The sequence below is a fragment of the Tenrec ecaudatus genome, chromosome 15, assembly GCF_050624435.1.
Source record: "Tenrec ecaudatus isolate mTenEca1 chromosome 15, mTenEca1.hap1, whole genome shotgun sequence".
NCBI lineage: Eukaryota > Metazoa > Chordata > Mammalia > Afrosoricida > Tenrecidae > Tenrec > Tenrec ecaudatus.
Window position 1 is genome coordinate 63,754,668 of NC_134544.1, and position 27,897 is coordinate 63,782,564.

A 27,897-nucleotide genomic window follows, 5' to 3' on the forward strand; every position below is an offset into this window, starting at 1 on the left:
ACTGGAGTAAAGGTGGTCTTGATCCAAGGTAACAAGCCCCAAAGGAGGCCTGGGCCTTTCTTACTTCCAGCAACATCCCATGGACATCTTACATATAGGTACTTGAAATCATTGTATCTGTTTCTTTGATTCATTGTAATCAAGCAGACTGGGTTTTCTAATCTTGGTGTATTTGGCACCTGTATTTGAATGTAAATTATAAACAACAGTAAATTGAGAATAAGAGAAGCAGGAAAAAAATATCAATGGAATTTGAGAGAAAAGTATTAGGCATTGAAGTAATTTATTGATTTTAATGCATTTAGAGACCAACTTTATTAGACAACATAAAATGAAAACCATGTCAGCCAGCTAGTTTTCAGGGAAAATAAGCAGAAATATACATAAAAGGTTGAGGCCAGAAAACACACAAAGAAGCAAGTATTTGCACCCTGTTAAAAGCATAGGCCATCCCTTCTATGCCTTCCCGTTCAACAAGCTGGTGGGTTCAAACCATAGACCTTATGATTGGCAGCTAATCACTTACTCCCCGTAAACCAGGGCTCCTTTGCTAATCTATACGTCGTTTTAAAAAGAGAAATCCTACAAGATTTTAATATTCATTTTTCTTAGGTTTTTTCCCTAGAAGTATATTCACAGAGCAGTGAATATACAGAGCAGTGCAATGTATTTTGATAAATGTATACACGTTGGTAGCTCCTACACAAGTTAACTTCCCGGTTCTCTGAAAGATCAGTGGGTCCAATCTACCAAGTGCTCCACAGGAGAAAGAGCTGGCAGTCTGCTTCTGTAAAGACTTACAGCCCTGTGGGGATCACTGTGAGTTGGAATCAACTTGATAGCAAAGGGTAAAATAATCAACTTGTAACATTCCGTGAAGTAGACATTTTGCTTGCCTTTTCTTGGCCAATGTCCTTGCTCACCACCACTTGCTGGTCCCTGCCAGAGGCAGGCACATTGTGGGCTTAAAATATTTTTGCAGTGCAGTTTAATTGTGCATCAATGTTTGGCTTCTTTCACCTAACGTAATCTTTTTCAAATTACTGTTTTAGATTTGGACTGCTATTTAAGTATACCTTTGCATTTTCTGTGAAAGACTAAGCTTACAAAGCAAAGAAACAATAAAACCATGTTATCAAATAAAATATTTACTCTGCTAAGAGATTAGATTTGCCAAACACTTAGAAGTCTTTGTTGATATACAAATGAAGCCATAATATAAGCAGACTCCAGGACTCCTGAGCGATGTTTTGACATGCTATTTACCAATCAGTCGAATCTGCTCCTTAAATAAGCCGCATTCAATTCTCAGAAGCGAAAGTATATGAATTCTTTGTTATAGGACATCGTTATTTGCAACTCTTTATTACTGCAATGCATCTAATTTAAAATAGCAATCAACGCTTGTTTTAAATCCATTCATTTTATCTTTTTATTGTGAACCGGGTGAGGGTTCACAGAGCGGATCATCAGTTTCATTTTCAGCGATTCAGACACATTTTGCTTTGCTTCGTCGCAATCCTGTCAGCGCACCCTCAGTCCTTCCACCTCCTATTTCCTGCTCCCGGTCCTCCTCCGTTTTCCACCCTTCACAACTTTGTCCTTGGAAAATGTCTGCCCTTTGGATCTCAGGTGGTTGATTATTCGAAAGTGTGTGTCCTTCACTAGTGTTAAACCCCTTACAGACCTGTCGATTGTTTGGCTGGAAATGGAACCGCTAGGGTGAGTTCAGGGCCAGACTTGAAGGGTGGCTAAAGACCATAGTCTCAGCGTCTCCACTAATCTCATCTGACCAGTCCGCTTGGTCCTGAGTTTGTTCCACGTTTGATGCTTAGTTTTGTTCCACGTTTTTCTCCTGCCAGGCTTCCCCAACTCCGAAAGTGATTACCGGAAGTGATCGCATTAATAGCAATGGATTTATATTGTGAGAATGTTTAAGCTTTTGAATGGTCTTTTGCAAAAATGAAAGATTACCCGATGCTCAAGTTAAAGAGAAAAGTAAACGAACCAGGGAGCCCTATTGGTACTGTGGGTTATATGTCAGGCTGCTAAGGAAAAGGCTGTGGTTCAAGTTCACCATGCACTCCTGGTGAGAAAGACCAGGCTGTCTGCTCTGTTCCGTGTTTAAACCTCAGGGACCCTCGTGAAGAGCACTGTGAGTCAGAGTGGCCGCAAGGGCAATGGGTTTGAGCTTTGTTGTTGTTGTCATTGTTACTTTGTTCCAGATGCTTTGCCATATGTCATAAACACACTGGTAAAGTCCCTCGGCTACCTAATGCTTTCGTTAGTAGCACCTCCAGTGTGCAGAGAGGACAGTGCAGACTAGAGTTTAGTGTAAAGTTTACCAAAGTCACTGAGCTAGTAATTGGTGGCACTGAGATTTGAACCTGCATCTGAGTAAGATTAAAAATTCTCTGTGCTCTGTTAATCTACTCTTTGTTATTGTGACACTAGGGGTGCCCCGTTTGAGGAGACCATCTTTCCTTGACACTTAAAAGAATTATAATTGACCTTGAACAGCATGGGGCTGTTGGGAGGATTGGGGACACTAACCTCTCCTTTCAGTGAAAAACCCACTTACAACTGTTGACTGCCTTACAGATAACATAGAAAGTCAATTAACATATATCATATGCTTTGATGGTGTTAGGGATTAGCCATTATACTGCTATCTACTAGTTTGGCAGTTCAAACCCACCAGCTACTCTGTGGGAAGAAGATGAAACTGCACCCATAACGATTTACAGTTTCAGAAATGAAGAGCTGTTACTAAGAGCTCAAGTAGAAAGCAGGTGTTTTGAAAATGATGATGGCAACATATGTACAAATATGCTTGACACAATGGATGGATGTATGGATTGTGATGAGTTGTATGAGCCCCTAATAAAATGATTAAAAAAAGATTTATAGTTTCTGATCATTAAGAATAGGAATTGCCTCTATGGCAGTGGGTTTGGGACTTTAGATATATTATACATAGAATATATTATATACATATTTTTGTTATATTCTTACAGTAAGCTATCAGTTTGTCATACTATAATAACTTATAGATTGCTGTGATACCGAAATTAAAGAAATCTACCAACCTTTCTGTCTGAAAGTGATGGAACATGCAATCAAGACGCCTGGATAATTATTGGAATGCAAAAGTTATTGGGGAAGAACAGTATTTGGGAAATCTGGTCTTGGTGACAGAAATGAACTTGGAGACCACATGATAGAATTTTTCAAGACTGATTCTTTTGTAGCAAACACCTTCTTTAAACAAAAAAAAGTGCGAATGTACAAATGGACTTGTCCAGGTGGAATGCACAAACCAAATCGACTACTTCTGTGGGACGAGATAATGGAGAAGCTCTATGTCAGCAGCAAAACGGAGGCCAGGGCCCGACTGGAACCGACCATCAATTGCTCATATGTAAGTCCAGGTTGAAGTCCACGAGAGCCAAAATATGACCTTGAGTCTATCTTAAATTTTGAGATATCTCGACAGATTTGACTAACTGACCCCTAATGACAGAAGATCTGATGCATTGTGGGATGATGTAAAAGAAAATCCCTCATTAAGAAAGCAAAATTCGTTAAAAATAAATATGAAAGAAAAGAGAAAGGTGGATGTCAGAAGATGCTCTTAATTGTATCGAAGGGACAAAGAAGGAATGATTGAATAAAAGAGCTGAGCAGCAATGTTCAAAGGGCAACTTGATAAGACTAAGTAAATATTCCGAAATATGCAAAGGCGTAGAGTTAGAGAACGAGAAAGGAAGAGCTTGCCCAGCATACCTTGCACTGAAAGAAGTCGAGAAAGAATTCACACTTGAAATTTCAGTATTGAAAGAGCCTCTGGGAAAAACCTTGAATGATGCAGGAAGCATCAAAAGCCGATGGAAAGAATACACAGAGTCACTGTTCCGAAAGCCATTCCAGCATTTCAGGAGTGAGCATATGAGCAAGCACCAACGGTGCCGATCATGGGACTTCAGAGGCAAAAGAGGTAAAGGTGCTGGGAGGGAAGGGAGGAACACGTGGTGTAACTTTATAGATACAAGTTGGAATTTTGGTGACTTGCTTTTTAGTTTCTCTAAATAGGTTTCTATACAGCAATACTCCCTCTTTCACTCTTTGGTTCACTTTCATTATCTGTGTCATAGAAGGAACAATGTCATAGAAGAAGTCAATGCAGTATTGATAATTTGAACACTTCTGCCAGATTATTTATTTATTTTTAATTGTTTTATTGGGGCTCATACAACTCTTATCACAATCCATACATACATCAATTGTGTAAAGCACCTTTGTACATTCATTGCCCTCATCAGTCTCAAAATATTTGCTCTCCACCTAAGCCCCTGGCATCAGCTCCTCATTTTTCCCCTCCCTCCCTGCTGCCCCCTCGCTCATGAACCCTTGATAATTTATAAATTATTATTTTGTCATATCTTGCCCTTTCCGACATCTCCCTTCACCCCCTTTTCTGTTGTCTGTCCCCCAGGGAGGAGGTCACATATAGATCCTTGTAATCCGTTCCCTCTTTCCAACCCACCCTCCCTCTCCCCTCCCAGTATCGCCACTCACACCACTGGTCCTGAAGGGATCATCCTCCCTGGATTCCCTGTGTTTCCAGTTCCTATCTGTACCAGTGTACATCCTCTAGTCTAGCCAGACTTGCAAGGTAGAATTCAGGTCATGATAATGGGGGAGGAGGAAGCATTTAGGAACTAAAGGAAAGTTGTATGTTTCATCTTACGACCTTGCACCCTGACTGGCTCATCTCCTCCCTGAGACCCTTCTGTAAGGGGATGTCCATTGGCCTACAAATGGGTTTTGGGTCTCCACTCCGCACTCCCTGCCTCATTCACTATACGATTTTTTGTTCTGATGATGCCTAATACCTGATCCCTTCGATATCTCGTGATCGCACAGGCTGGTGTGCTTCTTCCATGTGGGCTTTATTGCTTCTGAGATAGATGGCCGCTTGTTTACCTTCAAGACTTTAAGACCCCAGACGCTATAGCTGGGCACCATCAGCTTTCTTCGCCACATTTGCTCATGCACCCATTTGTCTTCAGCGATCATATCATGGAGATGAGCACACAATGATATGATTTTTTTTGTTCTTTGATAACTGATACCTGATTCCTTTGACACCTCGTGATCACAGGCTGGTGTGCTTCTTCCATGTGGGCTTTGTTGCTTCTGAGCTAGATTCTGCCAGATTATTTTTATGTCAATCTTTAATACTACTTCTTCTGCATCTTCTTCCTTGTCATCTGTCTCAGGAATCTTTAATCTACATCGTCTGTTGATTTTTTTTTATGGGTTCTGGAGATATGGAGCCTGGAAAACCAGCCTATTAGCTCTTGAATGTCTCCCAGTGTTTCAAAATTTTCCCATATACATAGTTTTCTTCATTGGCTCTGTCTCAATCCTTTGAAGTTATGCATAACATCTGAAAGGGGTTATCTCCATCAGGAATGTATTGTTTCAGGCTTGATGGCTTTCCTGACCTTTTCTATAACACAGATGGCATCTTTAATGGAGGAATCCTTCTAGACTTTCGTGATGTTCTTTCTACATTGGTGCTTTTCCATAGAGACTCTTTGCATAGAGAATGGTTGGTAATAAAATTTAGCTCCTGATGCAGGGCCTGAAAGAGGGACTGTGTTAAGGGCATGTTCACAACTCTGATACATTCAGTGTTGACCTCATAGGGTTCTGTGTGGCCAGGGACATTGTCTACTATCACAAGAACAGTTCCTTACTTGCAAAATATTTCTTGAATTCAAAGGCAAAGAAATTCTTGAAAGAATCCATGTAGAAAGCAGTCCTTGTGACCCAGATCTCATTATCTACTGAAACAAAGGCATCGAGACTACAGCACACCTATTCAGGCTCCATGAGGAAGAAACAGAATCCAATTCCTCATTGGTTCAAGGCCTATGGACATAAGGTTATACGGGTCATGCATGCCTCAACCCTTCATCTTTCTCCGCCTACTCTGACACCAAGATGTCCTCCCACAACACTGTAATTTTCTGGGAGCTTCAGTAACTCACTGACATCACACAGAACTCCTAGACAAAGTTCACAATTAGGGGGTCAGTTAGGGAAGTGAACAGGTTAGGATAAGTCAGGATCAGTAAGCAAAAAGGGTGCAGTCATTGATCTCTAGCAGCACCTCTCCTCTGCAAGCACCTAAACCTTTTTCTCCACCTCAGGCGTCTTAGCCACGTGGTGCCTGGCTTCTGCCACGGTGGGCCAGGAAGCCTGCTGCGGTTTGCTCTCGCCAGTAGCTTCCATATCTCAGTCTCAGCTCTGTGTCTCTGCCACTTGAAGCAGGGGTTTCAAATGTGCTCTGCTTGTGGCTCTTCTGCCTCAGTAGTCCTGGAATTTTCGCTCTTCAAGATGTGTGTGCTTTTACACACAGAGGAATGGCTTTGAGGGAGCTGTGGACTATTTTACTTCTTTGTTTTCTTTTTTTACCGCAGACTCCAAGGAAATGAAGAATTGTGACTTGGTCTAGATCCTCCAGTAACATGGTGATTCAGAATACATCCCACCTTAATACCAGCCATTAGCATAAAGGCTACAGTTTATAATACATCACCTAAAGGGTCCTAGAAGGGCCATATTAATTGAGTACACCTCACTGTGCAACCATCTGCACAGACTGGCATCTAATATTTTCTTTTCCCAATAAGGCTGGGGGTAGCAGATGTATAGATAAGGGCACTGCTGATCATAATCCTGATTGCAAAAAACAGTAGCAGTAACCTACCTCTTTTTGCCTTACATCTTGATGCTTGATTTTCTATCTAATCAATTTCCTTTGTAGCACCCCAGAATATGGTATTTATTTTTCTTCTTCTTTTAAAATTATTTTGTTATTAATTGGGTGAAGGTATTACAGAGCATGTTAGTTTTCCATTCAATAATTCATACACATTTTGTTTCATGCCATTGATTGCGATCCTTATAATGTAATATCATGAATCCTACTTCCTTCTTGTTTCCTATTTTTATTTCTCTTCCATTTTTGCTCCTTCCTGCCTTCTGAACTGTTCTGTAGGCAAATGTGTCCCTTTGAATCGCCAATGGTTGGTTATTTTGAGGAGTGTGTACCTTCCTAGTGCTCTTGATCACAATGTAGAACTCTCTGTTGTTCTGCTGAAAATTGAGCCATAGGGGTGAGCTCACTGCTGAGCCTGAAGGGTAACTAAGAGGCATAGTTTGGGGGGGTTCCATTATTCTCTGTGTGACCAGGAAGCCTGATCTTTGTTGATAATTTTGAGTTTGTCTCACAGTTTACTACCACTGTAACCTGGGCCCTCCATTGTGATCCTTCTCAGGGCAGTCAACAGTGTGAGACAGGCATCATCTAGTTTGGGTCTCTGGTGTTGGAGAACGCCGTTCACAAGGTCCCTTCGTCCTCGGGACTCATTGCGTTTGTATGTCGTTGTCTTTGGTTCTTTATTCTTCCTCAACTGAGAGAGACAGATTGTAGCACGTTTAGGATCCCACTCACAGCTCACATCAATAGGAGGTGGACCTCCGTCTTTGTGAACTCTGTTATGCCAATTCCCCTTGAGATCTCTGCCCACTGTGGCCGCTCGCCTCCAGACTCCATGACTCATTTCCTCCGGGGGCTTGTTTATGGCGAACGAGTGGACCACTTTTGCCTCCTATTTGCTCTACTATAAACACAACTAGGTTCCCAGCACAGACAAATGTTTGTAGAAGTATCTGCTCAAAGCTCAACTAGGACACTAAAAAGTTAACTGAAATTTAGCAATATCGTTACTATATGTAATAGTTTTACTGACAGGCAGATCACATCTCAAGTACTTCAAAACTTAGGCATATCGTAAGAGCTGCCCAATCCGTTCCAGAACCTTCTTCCTTCTGGCCCACACTGCTGCAGGTCCCCATTTCTCTCTGATCTCTCCCAACCCCAACGAAGCCGCTACTCCAGTGACTGTCTCCATAGATCCACCCATCCAGGATTTCATATACTGGAAAACGTAATAGACAAACAAAACCCCCAATAATAATAACAAAATAAACCAGAGAAAAATCCCAATAGAAAAGACAGGAAATATTTTAAAAATAATAATAATTGTAAGAAGAAGAACATTTTAAATGGGTCAAAAGGGAGATCAGAAGATAAGGTGTTTGATTTTAGCCTAACTGGTTCCGCAACAATCCACTTGTCATTGCGCTCTGCGTGCTAGCAAACATACTCACAACAGGACATTCACCAGAGGATCAATCCATATGTATTAACCTTCCCCCCACCTTCTACTTGTTAATGAAACAACTTTAAAATGGGTCAAAGGGAGAGCAAATGATAAGGTGTTACATTTTAAAAAAATCATGAGGAGCTCTTATACCATTCCTTATATCGAATATATCCAGCATATTTGCATATATGCTGCCATCATCATTTCCAAAACATTTTCTACTTGAGCCATTAGCATAAGCTCTTCTAGTTTCCCCTCCCCACCCTCCTACCCTCATAAATCCTGGATCAATTATATATTGTTATTATTGTTATTTCATATCTTACACTTTCCATTGTCTCCCTTCACCCACATGTCTGTCATTTGTCCCCTTCGGGAATACAATAGAGTTACAGTGCTCTCTTCTCAGACAGAGGTTCCATCAGTCTGAACTATGGTCCAAGGGTACATTATCTTTTAATTCCATTTTCCCACAAACTTTTTGAAGTCTTATAAGGTCTTGAATGTAGTTCCTTTTGCCTACTCATACATCTTCATCTAAGGAGTTCTGTGGCAGGATGGATTATGATTTGAGCAGCAAACCACAAAGGCAGCAGTGTGAACCCACCAACCACTCTGTGTGAGAAAATGAGGCTCTCCACTCCCTGAAGAGGTCGAGCCTTGAAAACTCACAGGGGAATGTCAACTCGCTCCTAGGGTTGCTATGAGACAGAATTGACTCGATATTTATGACTTTACCTCTTCATCTTATAGATTTGCATCGTGTTGTAATTTCTGATAATGCAGGGTTGTGTATATAGTATCTTTGTTTTCTGTAAAATATCTGCAGCTGGTTATATGACTGGCTCATCTAAAATGGCCAATGCCAGTCAAGTTCAGCTCGTTAATGCTTGGGATTATTGCTCTTCATGTCATCCATTTCATTTCTGGACAACTTCTAGTTTTCCTAGATTCATATATCCAATTACTAATAGATATTTGTATCTGTTTCTTCTAATTTTCAGTTACATCCTATCAGCAAATGAAGACCAATCTGTCTATGTGGATGTCTATATTGATGTCTTTCTTATGGCAATTCTGCACTCATAAAATTGTATATTCAATGCTAGATATTCAAGTATTTCACAGAAATGTAACGTTTTTGTAGCTGGTGGTGTGACAGTTCATTAATTTCCTTTTCCTTTATTTTCTTGTCATTATACTGGATTAATTTATCTTGAAGTGGTATAGCCATCTTTAACTACAGACCCAAACTGTGGTGCATAGCAAACAATTCAACTTTGTTTTTTATAATATGATGACTTTTTTCTGCTTGGGAGCACTTCTAGCATCACAAGTGGCATTTCATATGTGTCCCATAGTATTAATCGGTGTTTACGGTATTGTTGTAAGCAGGATGCGGAATAGGTGAGAACCACAAGAAATCACCTTCTATTGTGATACACAGTTTACCGGAGAGACAAACTCCCCACGGAGGTGATTAATGTCCTAACACTAGAGCTCATTGCAATAGTTATGCAATTAGAACACAGGATAAGAGGTACTACAGCTGAATTTATACAGTTAAGATTTGACCTCTCCGCTCCCTGGCCTGTTGACTTCTGCCCTGCTTGTGCAATGCTACAGAGCTCTTTTAGGCGGTCAGCACATGCCTAAAGGCAGGCAACTCCATGATAAGACTCAACATGAAGATATGCAGCTGATTCTGTGGATCAGTGAGCACAGCTCACCCAGTTCAGTCCCTCGAGACAGCCCACTCCACAATCCAAAGGCACTCAGCTTTCCTGGCCCCATGCGCGTCAAAGTCTACTGCTCTGTCCTTGGTTCTGCTGTCTGGACCGCCATTCCCCTGATAATCTCCGATGGCACAGCTATCTCCTCGATCAAGGAGGTTCAGTGTTTAGGGATCTCAGAGCCCAAAGGACAGACTCCATCCCTGGATCTACTCTCTTGCTGGTAGTGAGATATCGCCTTCTGAGATGGCGTATTGATACCATCAGGATGACAATCACAATTAATCTTGATAACAATCATTCACAACCGAATTCTGCAAGTACCTTCCTATACTTTCTCTTACTCAGACACATCAAGAAAAGGTTTTGATGGGAATAACAAAGAATTTTTCTGGAAGAGTTATATTAATTTATACAATGCACTGCAATTTCTCTCAGCTAAGAATGGCACCAGGTACGGTCCATGTTTGTGTGCATATGCTTGGATAAATTTTAACTTTTTATGTAGATCTGTATGTGTTTTATGATGGTAAGGGATGAAATGTGCTAGTATCAACATATATTTTATGAATGCAGGACATATCTAATGCTTTCTTTTCTTTGTTTAACATTTCAAAGCTACATAGTCTATGAGTTTTTCAAATTGTCCCATCTCTCCAAAGAAATTTCCAGTGTTTATCGAAAATGACCCACATTTAAGAACACCCGTGTAATTCAAAACCATGTTTTTTAAGCTTCATCTGTACTGATGATAGACTTCTGCCATTTAGCGATTGTATTTTGTATGCCTTTTACATGTCTCCTTGTCCCGTAATTTCTCATTTACAGCTCTTTTATTATTACAATTAATATTATTTAGCTGGATTTTTGTAGTGCACACTTTTGATTTTCTTTTTTCCTTTTATGTATATCTGTTTTAGTTACTTTATTAGTGATTATTTTGGGGATTATAATCATTATAAATTTTTACCAGCCTAGTTTGAAAAATGTTAATAATAGCTTTAATAAACAACATTCTTCTTTTGTGTACCTTCATCCTTCCCCCTCCCCCCCCCGTATTTTGTTATTGTTACACATCTTCATACACTGTACTGAAAGCACAATAATACTATATATAGATTGAGCTTCAAAAAAATTCTGTGGAAAAATAGGTTTGAAAGATATGGATTTTTAAGAAACTTCTTTAAATGTATGTGTGAAAAGATGGTGAAAGAGACACAGACACACAGAGATCATGAGAACTGAGCTTGCTGAGTACAATAATGTGCTGACTGTAAACTGAAAGCTCTCACCCATCAGGGATTGCTGAATTTTTGCTTGTTGAGCACTGGAGCCAGCCCTTAGTGACTTCCCAACTATTTGTGCAAAATGTGTACTCATTGTGATGTTTGCTCACTGAAGTTTCTGTTTAAACATACATGGCCATAATAGATTGCACATGCTATTTTTACTGTATCATATGCACAGACCTAGAGAGGCCCATGTCATGAAATCATGCCAAATATGTGGCTAAGAAAAATCTTGATAATGTTATTTTGCAGAAGGAGAACTTGAAGCAGAATGGTTGCAAGATGTGGGCTTATCAAGTCTGATCTCTGGCGATGAAGAAGAGGATGGGAAGGCCTTGCTTTCGACGTTGACTCGCACTCAAGCAGCCGCCGTGAAAAAGAGATACAACACCTATACTCAGACCCTGAGAAAAAAGAACAAGCAGCCCATCAGGGATGTCCGGGACATCTTTGGAGTTAGTGAATCACCTGTAAGTTGTGAGCGTGACTTGAGATGTGTTTTAGTTTGATTTGGGCGGGATGTTGCTAGGGAAGGGTGGAGAAACAGCGGAAACGCTGGGCACAGGCTTGCTGTCAACGAACACCGATGCAGAAAAGAAGGGAAAATCCGACAGTCTAGTCACCCCTTATCACCATAGTGCACTGGGATGTCGACATTAGAGTTTTCTTTCTTGGAGGCGAATAACTACTTCTTGGCAATGCAATGAAGCCCATGTTTAAGGCTAGGATACACAGAACCCCTCCTTAAGTATAAGCTCTGAGGGAAACTCAGAGTGACAGGCAAGTGAATCCTGGGGCAGTGAGTCTGTGTGTATAAACAAGCCCAGGCGGCTTGTTTTAAGTGGGATTGTGTGGGAGAGTGGGTAGAGAAACGTTTGTTTGTCTAAATTAAGCAGACGGAAGTGTAAGCTATGAGCATTAAGTGGGCAAGAGAATAAGGGAATCATCAAATGTTTTATGGGAAGTGACTAATTGAAATCACGGCCTACCCTTATCACGTCCGTAGCCACAGTTTTACTTGAGGCTGCTAATCGTGTTTTCCTAATACTCCCTTGTGCTTTATTCCTAACCAATCCTGACAATTCCAAGTGTATCAGAATTGAAAGCTACTCCATAGGGATTTCAGTACTTCATTTTCTGGAAGGAGACCTTCCGGTCTTTGTTCTGAGGTACCTCAAACCTCCAAACTTTTAGTTCACAGTAGAGCATTTTAACCATGCATACCACCCAGGCACCCTTGCATTCCTGTTCACTCCTTCTTACAGCCTATTCATTGACACAACACCTAAACCTACTCAGTGTGTTCTTTATGCAAGGTACTAACTATAGGGCAGTGAATACACAGAAAAGAAAACCTGACCGTCTGCTACAGCTACAGAAAGAGTTTCCTCAGGCAAGTTTGTTGGATTAGGCTGAATTCTCCGGAGAAGCAAAAGCATGACACTTACATCGGTATATTGAAAGAGAAATTGATATCAACACACATGGTTCCCACTGTTGTAGGAGTAGGGAAAGCCAGTTCAGTTGAAGTCCATGAGTCAGATGCCAAGCTGCAGGCTCTTCTTGAACCATGCAGCTTCCAGGGTTAAGGGACCGGGAATCAGGAAGGTAAGTCAGGATAAGCATACACTGATGGATGACAGCCGATCATAGTTGTGGCTGGCAGAGTCGAACAAATCCAAGGTCAGCAGGTTCCGATGACTCCCAGGGTCGGTAGACAGTACGGTGGGCCATGGCTCGAGAACTGGAGCTAGATGTGACAGTTGTGGGATCCCGGTCAGTAAGAAGAAGTGAAGCTCTCCAGAGTGTCTACTTCAATATCCAATGAGACGCACACACCGCTGAGGAGATGTCATTAGAGCGGTTCATAGGAGATCCCATAATGGACTTGATTGCATTCACATTATGGGAGAGGCCTCAATTGGCAACCCACAGAGAATCCTAGCTTAGCAAAGTTTATACAAACCTTATCTCATTTTTCAATCGGAATTTGATTTTAATCTGTTATAATAACAATAAGAACAAATTAACATTTCAAGAACATTGCATAGAAAACATGGTTAAAAATAGTCTTCAATTTGAGTTAGTTTTTCTGTAACTCTTAAACTCCCTCAGGTAGAATAATTACGACAGGTAGTTGCCAAGGCAGGTCACACAGGTTTACTTAACCCATCAGGCATCTCTTCCACTGGTATTCTGGAACAGTACTGTTCGTTAGAATGTTCTGCGATGATGGATGTGTTCTGTTTCTGTGCTGTTCACCATGGTAGCTACCTGTAGCTTGAGAGGTGGCTAATGGGACTGAAGGAACTGGGTTTTTACTAGCTTTAATTTTAAATGATGTAAGTTTAAATAGCCACCTGTGGCTTCTTATAGCTAAAGCGCTGAACATCATAGCTGTCGGTTCTTCTGCACCATATAATGGCATACGTGAAGGCAAGTGAATTTTTACTTCTGTGTTGTTTCAATCTTCAACCTGGCTAAAATCTGTGTGTTTCAAGATGGTGGCTTTTTTGAAAGGTAAAGGTGACTCCCAAGGTCAAGGGTCCCAAGTTCCTGGCCATCGTGTGTGTGTGTGTGTGTGTGTGTGTGTGTGTGTGTGTGTGTGTATTCCCTTCTGGCTTAAATTCCCAAAGTTATTGTTCAGTTATCTCCACTGTCATCATCAGAAGGTACCAATAGCTTGCCCTACATGCTTCCTTCTTTCCCATATTCAGCTACTTCAGATTAGACTACATCTTTATTTGTTACCCCTCGAGTAAGGAGCCCTGGTGGCATAGTAGTTATGTGTTAGGCTGCTAAGAACAAAATCAGCAGTTCGAAGCCGTCAGCCACTCCTGAGGAGAAAGATGAGGTTTTCCTCTCCCATAAAGAGCTACGGTCTCGCAACCCCACAGGGACAGTTCTACCCTATCCTATAGGGTCTCCATGAATCAGACTAGACTTGATGGCAGGGAGTTTGGTCTGGGTGCAGACTAATATGGTGTGTAGGCATCTTCCAAATCCTCCAGTTAATCAAGAAATGCGCACGTTGTGTCCTTCAGGTTCTTATAACTAGAGACTTAGTGTGGTACAGAAGAGGTCAGAGCGATCCTCTGGGTGCTCCTTTCATTCACTTAGAGCAGGGGTGAGACGCCTGGCCCCCGGGCCACATAAGGCCCACAGATTCATCAATCCCAGCTGTCATCATATGTCTCACCCCAAAAAGCAGTTCTGGCCATTACACAATGTTTGCTCAGCTATAGCAGCTCAGTTTAAGTTGATAAGTTTGTATGGCCCATGAATGATGATATCAATATACTGACGAGGGAGGGGTTTCCCTACCACTGATTTCTACCATTATTTCTCAGAGTGGGCCCTCGGTGGGGTGGGTGGTGGGGGCTGGGACCTTCCTGGGGGCTGCAAAAACATTTATCCTCATATTCATGTGAAAGTTGGACATTGAATAAGGAAGACCCAAGAAAAATGAGTTCATTTGAACTGTAGTGTTGACAAAGAGTACTGGAAGTACCATGGCCTGTCAAAAGAACAAGCAGATCCATCTTGGAAGAAATACAGCCACAATGCTTCTTACAGGCAAGGATGGTGAGACTTCGCCTCCCATGTTTTGCACATGTTACCAGGAGAGGCCAGTCCCTAAAGAAGACATCATGTTTTGGGAAAGTGAAAAAGAAGGCCCTCAACAACATGGACTGATACAGCGGCGGCAACAGTGGGTTCACAAATAAGATCCATTGTGAGAATGACACCCTGAGTCAGAACCAACTTGCCAGCCCTTAACAACAACACACACACTTCATCCTGGATCATGGGCCATAGTACTGCCGTGGGGAATTGCTAAGTTACTTATTTTCTGTAAAAGAGGTGGGAAGCCAAGCAAATTAGAGAACTTTAATTTAGACCACGGAAGAAAAGTTAAGATGGCACTTATTTATTGGATCTGCATGAAAGAAATTAAGGTGTTTTTTCTGATAGGCACAGTGAGATTCAATAATCTGTTTGGGATTTAATTCCAGAAAAGACTCGGAAGCAGCCATTTTAGTGAAATAAGAGAATGGTTTGTGGCGCCGTTTTTCTTTCTGTCTTCCTCAGTCTTTTTCTAACTTGCTGCTCAAGACTCGGCTCTGGAGTGCACTGAACCTGACAGCAAGGCTTCGGAAGTAGCTCTGGGAGGAAAGGTCTTCTGCTGTCCTGGTAAAGGACATTTAAAAATCCAAGCCAATTCATAATTGAATACGCGCTTAAAACTTGAGATTATTCTTTATAAAAAAAGTAAACCAACAGATAAAGCTAGTGTCTTAAACATATTTCACACTTACAAAACCTAGTGAACATCTCTGATTTTTTTTCCCCCTACAAATCTCGACATCTGTTTCCACAAAGTAAATAAATAGTTCTTATCTCAGAATGTTTCTGAACAAATATAATTTTCTCTGAAATTTGATGGATAGATAATCCATCCATCCATCCATCCCTCACTCAAATTTTCTTGATTTCTGTGTTTTCTCTCTCACTACCTGTCCTGTCTCTTTCCTTCATTCCCACTATTTCTTTTTGGTACTATTTAACAAAACTAATAGAAAAATTATCTAAATTACTCTGTTTTACTTTCTTAATGAAAATTAATGCCTGAGTTGTTTGGGCACCTAGATATTTTCCATGTAATGATAAGGAGATTTTGCACTAATATTGGAAGTATGAATATAATTCTATTATACATATTTAGTGTGGCTATATGTTCAATGATTCAAAAAAATAGATATGTAGGTTATATTCTGTTCCTTTTATCTTTTTTTTCACTTGGCAGAAATACCTTTCACTGTAAAAAAAGTATGTAAAACCTTAGAAGTATGTGATTTATATATATATATATATACTGCCACTGGAGTTTAACTTAATACGTACAAAGGCTTATTTCAAGCAACCCGTGTTCAACAGGTCACTGCAATCAATGAATACCTGCAGACAAGTTCTCTCCATGATGTGCTTTTATGGCCTCAGTAGGGTGCCTTAAGAAGCAGAGAGTTTTTGGGCAATCTAATAAAAATGGGTTTGCGGCCCGGCCTAATCACATTTTAACAAGTTTCGAACTTGAGGACAACTTGTTACATCACTGAAGCTTTGCAACACATATATGGACATTCGGCCCCACATGGAAGAGCAGCTTTTAGATGGATAAAGTGTTTTCAGGTAAGTCGGAGGACCTCAGACATGAATTCAAGGAGCACAGGTTAGCCCAGACTTTATAGCAGCTACTTTTAGGGAGTCCCAGTGGATGCTCTTGGTAGATTTTTTTCAAAGAAGACAGGATACGGGCTTATCATCAAGATTTTTTTAAGAATTGAAAACTCCGTGGCTGAGAAAAAGGCCAGGACAGTTGCATAATGGCATGGAATCAGGACCGTTTCCTGCTCGTGCTCCGAGGGGAGGAAGTGCCAGCGGATGAGAATTTGCTGGGGAACCTTACCTACCTTCCCACCCTGCCGCTTTGCTCGGCCCCCCTCCGCCGTGCTTGTGTTCACGTAGCTCAGAGAGAGCACGGTTTGGAAAAGGCCTGCTGTGAGCCCCAGGAGATGCCCACGCTGACACTGGGATGTGGTCAGACCTGAAGAATGCAGAATTTGGTTGGGGCGGGGAGGGCCTGCAGATCAGTGGAAGCACGGGCCTCGAAAGTGTGAACACCTAGTTGGAGGATATATTGAGACAATAGCTTCACATGTTAATAACTTTGTTTAATAAAGGTTTTTAAAATTTGATAGCAATACATTTTTTTTAAAAAAAAACATTTTATTGGGCAGGGAATGTATGGATGTGCTTTATACAATTGATGTATGTATATGTATGGATTGTGGTAAGAGTTATATGAGTCCCTAATAAAATGTAAAAGAAGAAAAGAGAAAAAAATGGTTAGGGCAAAGACTGTACAGATGTGCTTTATACAATTGATGTATGTATATGTATGAACTGTGAAAAGAATTGTATGAGCCCCAATAAATTGTTAAAAAAAAAAAACATTTTATTAGGGGCTCATACAACTCTTATCACAATCCATACATATATATACATCAATTGTATAAAGCACATCTGTACATTCTTTGCTCTAATCATTTTCCCCCTCCCCCATGAGCCCTTGATAATTTATAGATTATTATTTTGTCATATCTTGCCCTATCCGGCGTCTCCCTTCACCCCCTTCTCTGTTGTCCGTCCCCCAGGGAGGAGGTCACATGTAGATCCTTTTAATCAGTTCCCTACATTTTATTTTATTCAGTGGGTCTCAACCTTCCTATTCCCACGAATCTTTAATACAGTTCCTCATGTTGTGGTGACGCTCAACCATAAAATTATTTTTTTTGCTACTTTATAGCTGTAATTTTTCTGTTATGAGTCGTAATGTAAATATCTGATATGCAGGATGTATTTTCCATTTATATAGAACATAAACATAATTTTAGTGATTAATCATAAAGCAATATGTAATTAGTTATATATTGTCAAGATTTATGTGTTTTCTGATGGTCTTAGGTGACCCCTGTGAAAGGGTCTTTGACCCCCCAAAGGGGTCACAGCCCACAGGTTGAGAACCACTGCCTTTCACTGTTCATCTTACAACTTGTCTTTCTTTTTGTTAAATACAAACCCACTACATACTTTTTGTCTTTTTCTTCCTTTTTTTTTCTCATGGTTTTCATGGTCTAGGTGAAAGTTACCTTATATGTTTTAAACTACTTAATATTCCCAAGTAATTCCTTGTTATAGCTCTGTTGTGCTTTATTTAATAACTTTTCTATTACAAGATCCACTACCATCAAGTCCCTTCCAACTCACATGGTCTGGTAGGGTTTTCTGAGACTGTAAATGTTCACGTGAATGGTTAGCTTCATCGTTCTTGTGCAAACTATTTTAGGTAGTTTTCAACCACCACGTGTGGTTGGTTAGCAGCCAAATCCCTACACCTCGGCAGCCACAGGACTCCTTCGGAAGGCTCCAGGTGAAGGCAGCCCTGACGGTGCAGGTGAGCTGGCAAGGTGAGCTGCTAACCACAAGATCAGTAGTTGGAACCCACTAGCTGCTCCCTAGAAGAAACATAAGACTGACCCCTAAAGGTTTACACTCTCAGACGCTAAAGCAGCCAGTTAGACTCTATCGTGCGGGCCACTGGAAATCCGAATTGACTTGATGGCAGTACCTTTGGTTTGGGGTCTGAGTGAAGTGAAAAGTCAACTCTTTCTACACCCACACTGGGGCCTGCCTCATCACCATTGCACTGCCACTAAGGCAGGCAAGGATATTCTGCCCTCAACATTGTATTTCTTACCCTCAACAAAGTATTTCTTACCCTCAACAATGTATTTCTTACCTTCCACATTGTATTTCTTACCCTCCACAATGTATTTCTTACCCTCAACAATGTATTTTGGGGTTGTATCCAAGGGCAATATTTAATTGCTGCCAACTATTCCGGAGTAGATGGAAGAAGAGGGCAGCCTGACTTCTCTGCTGAGAAAAAGCATTTTGGAATCCCTTTCGTCTATGCCTTCTCACTTGGTCATTTCATTTCTGAATATGAACTTGAACAGCAACAGCATGTACCTCCAACTGGATTTCCTCGGTGCCTGCCCCTCTGCCTGAGGGGCCCTACCCTTCTCGAGCCATTCTCTCTGCCTTTTATCCTCCAGGGATTCCCAGCGCTTTCTGACCTGCTTACTGAAAAGGTTTACTGGGTTTTAGTCTTTATTTTTTATTCTTTTAAAAATGTACCTCTCTTAAAACTTTGAGTAATTTCAAGAAGAAAATGGCATATACATGTTACTATCTTTATCCAATTTTCTACTGCTATTTTTGTAGTCTGTGTTCCTAAATATTAATGAGTGTTTTTCTTGTTATACATGTAATACCTATTTTAATGGGAAACTTAGAAAATATGAACAGTTAAGAATAATGATTATTTCTATGCATCTAAATTAAAAATTATCATTTTATTAACTATCCATCAAATTTAGTTTCTTAAATTAGTCCTGATTCTTAAAATAAAGGACCGGAATACACTGGGGAAATATATTTTGGCATTGGAATTCTGATCACAGGGGGTAGGCTGCATATTATGTACCCAGTAAATTATAAATGTTAAGTCAACTTCTGGGTACGTAATATGGCTTAATTGATAATCCACTAGCAAAAGAATAGACTGATTTATAATTAACTAGATAATTATAGTTTTCTAGCTGATTTCAGAAGCATTGGTATATCATTTAGATGTGCATTTGGCTGCATGTAACAGAAAGATCCAGAACTCATGACCCACATTGATATGGATTTGATTTTCTCATGTAATAAAAGACATTGACGTTAGGTGGTGATTTTCTGTAGTATGGATTCAGCATCCTTTTTCTTTCAAGTGTTTCACATGTGACTCTCATTACTTTGCTTACAAGGGGGTCGGGTTACTTTTTTTTTTCTTGTTGAATTGGGTTACTTTAAGGACCCATCCATGTTCCGTGCACTAACTGGCTTTGTCCTTCAGACCTTACTTTTCCTGTAAACCCCATGGGCGAGACTCCCCTTTACCTCTCAACAACCCAAGCTACTAAACATCCTTAGGTGCAAGTAAGCCTAGGGAACCCCTCTCTCTCTCTCTCTCTCTCTCTCTCTCTCTCTCTCTCTCTCTCTCTCTCTCTCTCTCTCTCTCTCTCTCTCTCTCTCTCTCTCTCTCTGTCTCTCTCTCTCTCTCTCTCTCTCTCTCTCTCTCTCCTTTATAAATTGGACACATGGTTTGTTGGGGGGAAAAGTAGGATACTGCTATGAAAGACACGCAGAATGGATTTGTGAAAGGCAGCTAGCCTTTTAGCTCCAGAGAGCAAGTCTGTTAAAGTGCCTGGTATAATAAGCTCAAAACACCACCTCACTACCATCAAGTAGATCTTGACTCATTGGACCCTTAGAACATGGTAGAACTGGCCCTTTGGGTTTCTGAGGCTTGAAATTAGTGGCTCTCAACCTTCCTAATGCCATGACCTTTTAATATAGTTCCTGATGTTGTGGTGACCCTCCCCCAACCATAAAATTATTTTTGTTGCTATTTCATAGCAGTAATTTGACTGCTGTTATGAACTGGGCAACCCCTGTGAAAGGGTCGTTCTCCCCCCCCCCAAAGGGGTCACGACCCACAGGTTGAGAACCACTGCTTTAAATCTTACGGAAGTAGACACCTCATTTCCTCCCTCTGGCTTTGCCCTTTTGGCTGGTAGGTTCAAGTTGTTGTCTAGAAATAGCTGAGTACAAGAAGCAGTGCAATGATAGCTAACCACACTATACAAGCTCTCTAGCTGTGCACATATTGTGGGTAAAATGGAGTTTAATATATACTGACAGGCGGGTAGTACAGAAAAGAAATGCCCTTTTGTTTTTCTTCGTGACCACATGGTTTCTGTTGTACTCCAGCTCCTTTTAGAGATGAGATCCTAGATAAAGAGGACTGTTAGAAGGGGAATCGCTGTAAAAGGTCAACCTGTCCAACCCAGCAAGGGAAATAGGTTAGCGCAAGTAATTAGTTTAAGATGGGAGGAACACTCAAACAAAAGAAATCCTACTTATTATAATGAAGAAAACAGACGCCTCCACTCACGAATGAATAATCAGTTGCATCCACAAATAACTACATGCCCTGCCTGTACCTATAGCAACAACAGCAGCAGCAGCCACAACCAGAAATCAAGATGTGGGGGAAGTTTCCAGCGACAAGCTCCTTTCCCTGGCCTGAGCTAATAATGAAAACTCTTTTCCTATAAGCCATGTATTTTTCAATGTTCCTTTATCTTCCCACCATAAGAAATATTTAGAAATCCTTGTAGGGAGAAGCAGTATGTCTTAAATGTGTAGTAGGAAGTTTTAAAAGGATAAAACGATAGCATCTTGCACACAAAGAAAGTATATTTCTTTAGCGCCCTTTCCTCTTTATTTTGGTGAGGTCACGGGGTGGTGCACACAGTAAGAGCTTGGTTGCCAGCAACAGGGAGTGGTACCTTGACCTACTTTTTTCAAGCCATCTAGTCAAAGCTCTATAGAGCATGGTATTACCCAGAATGAACTCCACGGCCACTGGTGGTGTCAGTACATTGTAGCCTATTTCAGAGAACGCAGACCTGAGTTCTTAGCTTCTCATCAGGGATCTTACCAAATCAGACTCGCTGCCATGGAGTCCAAGCTAGCTCATAGCGACGCCTGTGGGCCTCTGAGCCGGTCCCTGTTGCTGGGAGTAGAGCGCCCCGTCTTCCTCCCGCAGAGCTGCTCTGGTTCCAGATGGTTAAGGATGAACCTCATTTCCTGATGTGTGCCCTTTGAACGAGGCGTGGGTCCTCCTACTGCAGCAGTTCACTGTGTAAGAAAGGCCCAGGCTCGCTGACCGCTGTCACACTTTGACCCTTCGCAGCAGGCAACTTGGAGGCTGAGACTTTCCATCATGACTTCAGTGGAGTTCCTTCTCCTCTGCTAAGCTGTTCTCCTTCCTGTCAGAAGAAAGTCTATGGTTGCTGTTCCACTGTTAGGGATAATGTTTACTTTCTGTACAGCTTCTTATGTTCTATGCGCATTTTAGGGTGACACAACTATCTAAAACCCTTTCCTAATAGTGACCAATTCTTGCATGTTTCTCCTGAATGGCTTGGATGTGGCTTGCTTCTCTGTTGTCTAAGGGTAGGCCAAGGTAAGGAGGTCAAATGTAGTCAGCTCAGACTATGGGTAATATTGCTTTGCTAATTTGGTCTCCATCCTCCCCCCCCCACACACACACACAAACATAGACAATTTTATTATATTTCTTACAAGACTATTAACTCAGAGGTGTCCCACTTCCTGTTTGTTGGTAGCAGGTGTCCTCAGGTTTACTCTGTAGAATGTCTTAGATACTTTACTTCCCAATTAGATAGTTGCCTTCCCAATTCGCTTCTCAGCAGGCTTTACCTCCCCCCTTCAGCTACTCAAGTGGCAAGTCAAAGTAGCCTCTGGAACGTTTCTGCTTAGTAGATATTTATGCATTTTCCCCATCCAACTCTAACTACATACTGTCTCACCCTTGACCATGAACTCATGTTAGTCTGGGATTACCTTAAATCTTTTTCATTCATCTTTCTATCCTCATTTTCCATCTTTTACTACTGGAAATAAAATAGTGAGTCTTTGTCAATTTTCTTCTGTCAGAGCGAGTATAAGGAGCCCCAGGGGTGTAGTCACGTAAGTGTCGGATTGATTCCCCAGCGCGCTGCCTGCCTCTGTAACGATCTACAGCCTCCAGGCCATAAGGACTAGTTCTACTCTGTGCAGTAAGCTCGCTATGAGGGGGAATCTGTTAGGAGGCAGTGGGTTGGTTTGGTTTGGGTCCGTGCAGTATTGAAGAGAGGTTTCTCCTTTAGGTGGCATTTTGTCTTTTCACAATGTATAGATTTTCTCACTAGCCTGAAACCCTTGCATCAGGTGAGTAGTGCCTAATCAAGGCTGGAAAGACATTTCTTCTGTCAGATCAGAAGTAGATTATTCAAATAATGATAAAAAGGTATATACTTGGAGATTGAACAAATGCTGGCCTTCAAACACTTGTAAACAGAATGTTTAAGTGTAATTAAATATTAAATAAATACATCCTGGTTTGCCCTTATGCCGGGGATTCAATGATTTGCTAGTAGAACTCCCAAGAGTCAACATATAGACAGAGTAAGGGCTAAGATTTATTATAGCAAAGAGCACAAAGCAAAATCGGCAAAGGGAAAAGGCACATGAGACAAAGTCCAGAGGAAACTCCGTACAAACTTCCAAGAAGTCTCTCCCAGTGGAGTGACATAGATGAGATTAATTCCCGTGGCAAGGAATTGTGACAGGACATGGGAATACTGTCTATCAGGAGCCTATCGTTTTCACTGGGAGGCCACGCAGAGACGCATCTTCCGCCTGGTATTCACCAAAATCCCATTCCAGAGAGAGAGCTGATGTGCTTAATAAGCCACGTAGTTCATCCAGCAGAGTCCAGGAAGCCACTCAGCCTTTATGGAATGCTAGGACGCCTCTCAAAGTCCAATCTGACAGACTTCCCTGTAGGTTAACTCTTTTCTGCAAAGCTCCCTTTCTGAAGAATATATTCTTGTTGGAAGAGTAAAAATTTTTTGCCTTTATTTTCTCTTAAAAACAGATGATCAAAAGCAACTATATTTGAGTGGAAATCCTCATCTACTTAACAGGAATTTAATAAAGCAACTATATTTGAGTGGAAATCCTCATCTACTGAACAGGAACCTCATAAAGCATATAGCCTTCTAGACACTGAGGACCTTCTGCACCCAGAATTTCTCCTTATTAGTTGGAGACTTCTGTGAGCCAATAAACCAAAACAAGAACAAAGGACAGAAGGCAAGACATGCCAATTCCCTGTTAAAGTAATAGATGGGCTTTGAAATTATTTTTATTTCAGCCAAGGGGAAACATTGAATTGTCTTCCACCTGCTACCCTCCACCACGTATTTCTCACCTAGGCTCAGCTATGGTTAATAAAGTGGGTCTGTCTTGAGCCCCATCATAAGGCCTCCTTTCTCCTCTGGACAAGCCTGCTGAGATCCCACCAAGCCTGATCTACTTTCTTATTCATTAAGGTCCAGTTTGTTTTCTCCCACTTGTCTTTCATTGTTCTTTTATTTAAACCTCATAAACATTGGCCCACAGGTGAACAGATGTCTTACCAAGCCATAATAAACTTTACATTTTATTCCACCTATACCCTTACGCTTCACACTGGTTTACAGAATGAGAAAGCAGTGCACACCACTCTTTCTTGCTGGATGGTGGTGAATAAGATGATTGTAGAGGCTACTAAAATTATTCATTTATATGATCACTACCATTATGAAATGGTATATCCCATTGGGATGGTATATGTCTTATCCTGTGAGCAAACCTGGCAATCTTAAATTGTGGTGTAGCAAAATTCTAAATAAATTTCCTTCAGAATTTTGTAGTTCTAGGCCCATTTTCTTTTTCACACAGTGTTGATGTTGTGGAGTTTAATGCCTCTTTATAATTTATTTTTCATACTTAGTACTTAAATGTTGTTTTCCCATGGTAGGAAGATATCATTTTCCACAAATCTGCTTCCACAGAAGTTTATGAAAATCTTGGAACCCTTATTAGGCAGTTCTGCTCCATCCTATGTGCCCACTGGGACACAGAATTGGCTGGATGACAGTGGGTTTGGTTTGGTATGTTGTTTCCGTGTTTATAATTCCGAGGGCTTTTTCTCTTTTGTTTAAAATCATTTTATTGGGGGCTCTTACAGCTCTTATAACATTCCATACATCAATTGTATCAAGCATATTTGTGCTTATGTTGCCATCACTTCACTTTCTAAACATTTCCTTTCTATTTGAGTCCTTGGAATCAGCTTTTTTCCTTCCCTTCCTGCCTCCCACCCTCACGAGCCCTTATTAAATTGTAAATTATTATTATTTTCATATCTTACACCAACTACTGTCTCCCTTCACCCATGTTTCTGTTGATCGTCCCACATGGTTGGGGTGGGGGGCATTTTATCTTTTATCATTGTTGGAGACCTCAACTGTCATCAAGATGGGAAATCTCGTTTGTCTTCTTTTGACGGTCAGCATTCAGCGCCTGGACTCTGCCGACCACCCATTGCTTTCCGCCTGAATCGTCTATCCTCGGGATTTCTCTGTCTCCATAGTCGCTGCTCCTTTTATTGCTTTGATGAATTTACACGTCTCTTACTTACCATGTCATTTTTTCATTTTATAATTCTCGAGTTAGAATTCCTAATGTTAATTTTCAACTCAGAGTTGATTATAATTTGGTCTTGATTCATTTTAATCCACCAGTCACACTATTTCACAAGAAATCTTCCTTCTTTTTTAATTCATTTTCCCTTTATCATTTCTTGATATGATTCAATAACCTTTCAATCTTTTTAAAATAAAAATTAAATCATTAATTCTCTCCATTCTGTTTCCCCAGGTTATTTATTATTGTACATCCTTTTTATTAAATTGATTGCCTAAATATTTATAATCCTTGATGATTTATTTAAATTTATTAATGGACTGAATTGACTCATAAATGATCTCAGATCTGTCGTTTCTGTATGATTGCTGTTTTGTTACTAGATAATTTCCCTAAGGACTTTGTTTCTTGACTGAAAGGCCCTGTGTGAGTTGATGGAGCATTCGAACTGTGTGTAGATGGAAATTGGTTTAGTAGGCACCCATGCATGGATGCACACAGAGTGTCAAAGGGGAAATGGTGAATGACTTCAACTGATTTCACTCCCAGATGAGGTGGAGGTTTTCTTTTTATTTCCTTTTTACTTCTTTAGTGGTGGTCCAGAGAAACCTTGCTCCAGGCCCACACACCTCCTCTGTAAATCTTACCCAGGCTGGTTGTCCTCTTCACTAACACCATCGGATCCCTAGAGAGCTCCTACCCGCTTTCACTTTGAAGGACCCTGCAGGAGGTTGTGTGACCTTTCATGTGAGAAAACAGTTTTTCAGCAAATGATCCTGTCCTAGGACCCTTCCAATGGGCTCAAGCAGAAAAGCAGTTGTTGAGGACTGAGGTGCACGATCGTTGGGTGGTGCTTCATTGTGTGGTGCATAGGGTCCCGGTGAGGCAGAAGTGGCTCAACAGCCGCTAACAAGGGCCCGACCCACCCTTTTCTTTGATTTGCTCTGAGCATGCGTTGGTTTCTGTGTTTGTCCTGGACGTGCTCTGATCTTACCAGCAATGTTGCCTAATGTTGTTATTAGTCCTTAAATGTTCCTACAATTACCAAACAATTCTTTGTACCTTTTTTGTTGTTAGTTTTTAAAAAGTGTTATTGACATATAATTCACATCTCTACTTTAGCCCTTAGTATGAGCTCCTCAATTTTCCCCTCATTTCCTCATACTCTCTCCCTCGTGAACCCTTGATGATATATAAATCATTGTTATTTGTTCATGGCGTACACTAACAGATGTCTCCCATCACCCACTTTTCTGTTGTCCATCCGTCTGGGAGGGGGTTATGTGTAGATCATTGTGATCTGTTCCCCATTGTGATCGGATCCTAGTAGATTTTTCTCTTCCTTGCTGAGAAGGCAAGGTGATAGGAGAGGTGTTTGTTTTGAAGGGACAGACTCTATATTTAATTTACGTGGGGGTAGTCACACCTTTAGTCGTTTCCCTGTTTTTCTGGGAGAAAAGCCATACCTCTTTTGACCCGTGTACCTGACTCACCTGACATTGCTCCATACAACTTCTTTTTGTTTCTGCAAATGAAGAAGGACATGAAAAGATAGCGATTTGATGATGTAGAAAAAGCGAGGGAGTTGTGTCAGCCATGCAAACAAATGAGTTTGAAAAATGTTTCCACGAATGGAATCACACATTTGACAAATGCATTAAGTGCAATGAAGAGTGCTTTGAACGTGGTATGGTTGTTTTGTAAAAAAAAAATTAAATACATAGCTTTGAAAAAATAAAATTTCCTTTTGGTGGGTACCCCTCGTAAGAGAACTCAAATAATTATGAACTATTTATTAAAAGCTACAATAAAGGCACACTACTTTCTATTTCCACATAGATAGATAGATAGATATACATATATACAATTTAGTATGTAACTTATTATCGAACCCACAATCTTATTTAGACATAAATGCGTAAGCGAATAAACCTTTCATTTATCTCATCAGACAGATGGTACCTGTGGCAACCATACTACTCATTTGGATGGTACAGAAGAAGAAAGAGAGATGCCAACTGTTGTTGAAGCAAGCACTCCCATGGTAAGTTCTAGTAAGGGACAAGGGGAGAGATGTAGAAACAGCATCTCTTGAACAAAATTGTCTAACACTTGAGGGGAGAGGGGGTGGGGGAGTGACAACGTAAGTCAGATTGCTGGGAAATCAAAGCTGTCAGCACACCAAGCTACCATGAATGAGTTTGTAAAGGAAATTGATCTAGTTTCCTAGGGATGCCAAAGTGAAAGACTGCAGGTTGAGTAACTTTCAAGAAGAGAAATCTCTTGCCCCACATGGAGACTAGAATCCGACTGTAGGTAATTAGTAGGGCTATGTTCTCTTTTGTCCACTCTAGGGGGGGGGGGGAGACCCTTCCTTGCCTTTTCATTTCCTGTTCCTGGGAGTCTCTTCTTACTTGTAAATGTATCATTGTTGCTTGTATGTATATCTCCACATGGTATCTTGCCTCATTACATATTTCTACTCCTTTGATAATTTATAAATTATTATTATTTTGTCATGTTTTACACTGTTCGATGTCTCCCTTCACCCCTTTTCTGTTGTCCATCCCCCAAGGAGGTGGTTATATGTAGATCTTTAAGATAGGTTCCTCGTTTCTCCCCTACCTTTCCTCCACCCTCCTTGTATCACCACTTCCACCATAGATCCTGAGGGATTCATCTATCCTGGATTCCCTGTGTTTCCACTTCCTATCTGCACCAGTGTACATCCTCTGGTCTAGTTGGATTTGTAAGGTAGAATTGGGATCATGATAGTGGTGGGAAAGAAGCATTAAAGAACTAGAGGAAAGTTGTATGTTTCATCATTGCTACACAGCACCCTGATTGGCTCGTCTTCTC

The 27,897-nt window shown here is 40.9% G+C and overlaps 1 protein-coding gene across 4 annotated transcripts in view; it reads left to right on the plus strand.

Annotated features, from left to right (window-relative positions):
* ARHGAP28 (Rho GTPase activating protein 28) overlaps window positions 1-27,897 on the plus strand; it is a 203,138-nt gene that overhangs the window by 96,983 nt on the left and 78,258 nt on the right. For all 4 annotated transcript variants that reach the window (XM_075533170.1, XM_075533168.1, XM_075533167.1 and 1 more), the window contains 2 exons: window positions 11,518-11,735; window positions 26,990-27,082. In XM_075533170.1, coding sequence (XP_075389285.1) covers window positions 11,518-11,735; window positions 26,990-27,082 — 311 coding nt within the window. The remainder of the gene's footprint in view (window positions 1-11,517; window positions 11,736-26,989; window positions 27,083-27,897) is intronic.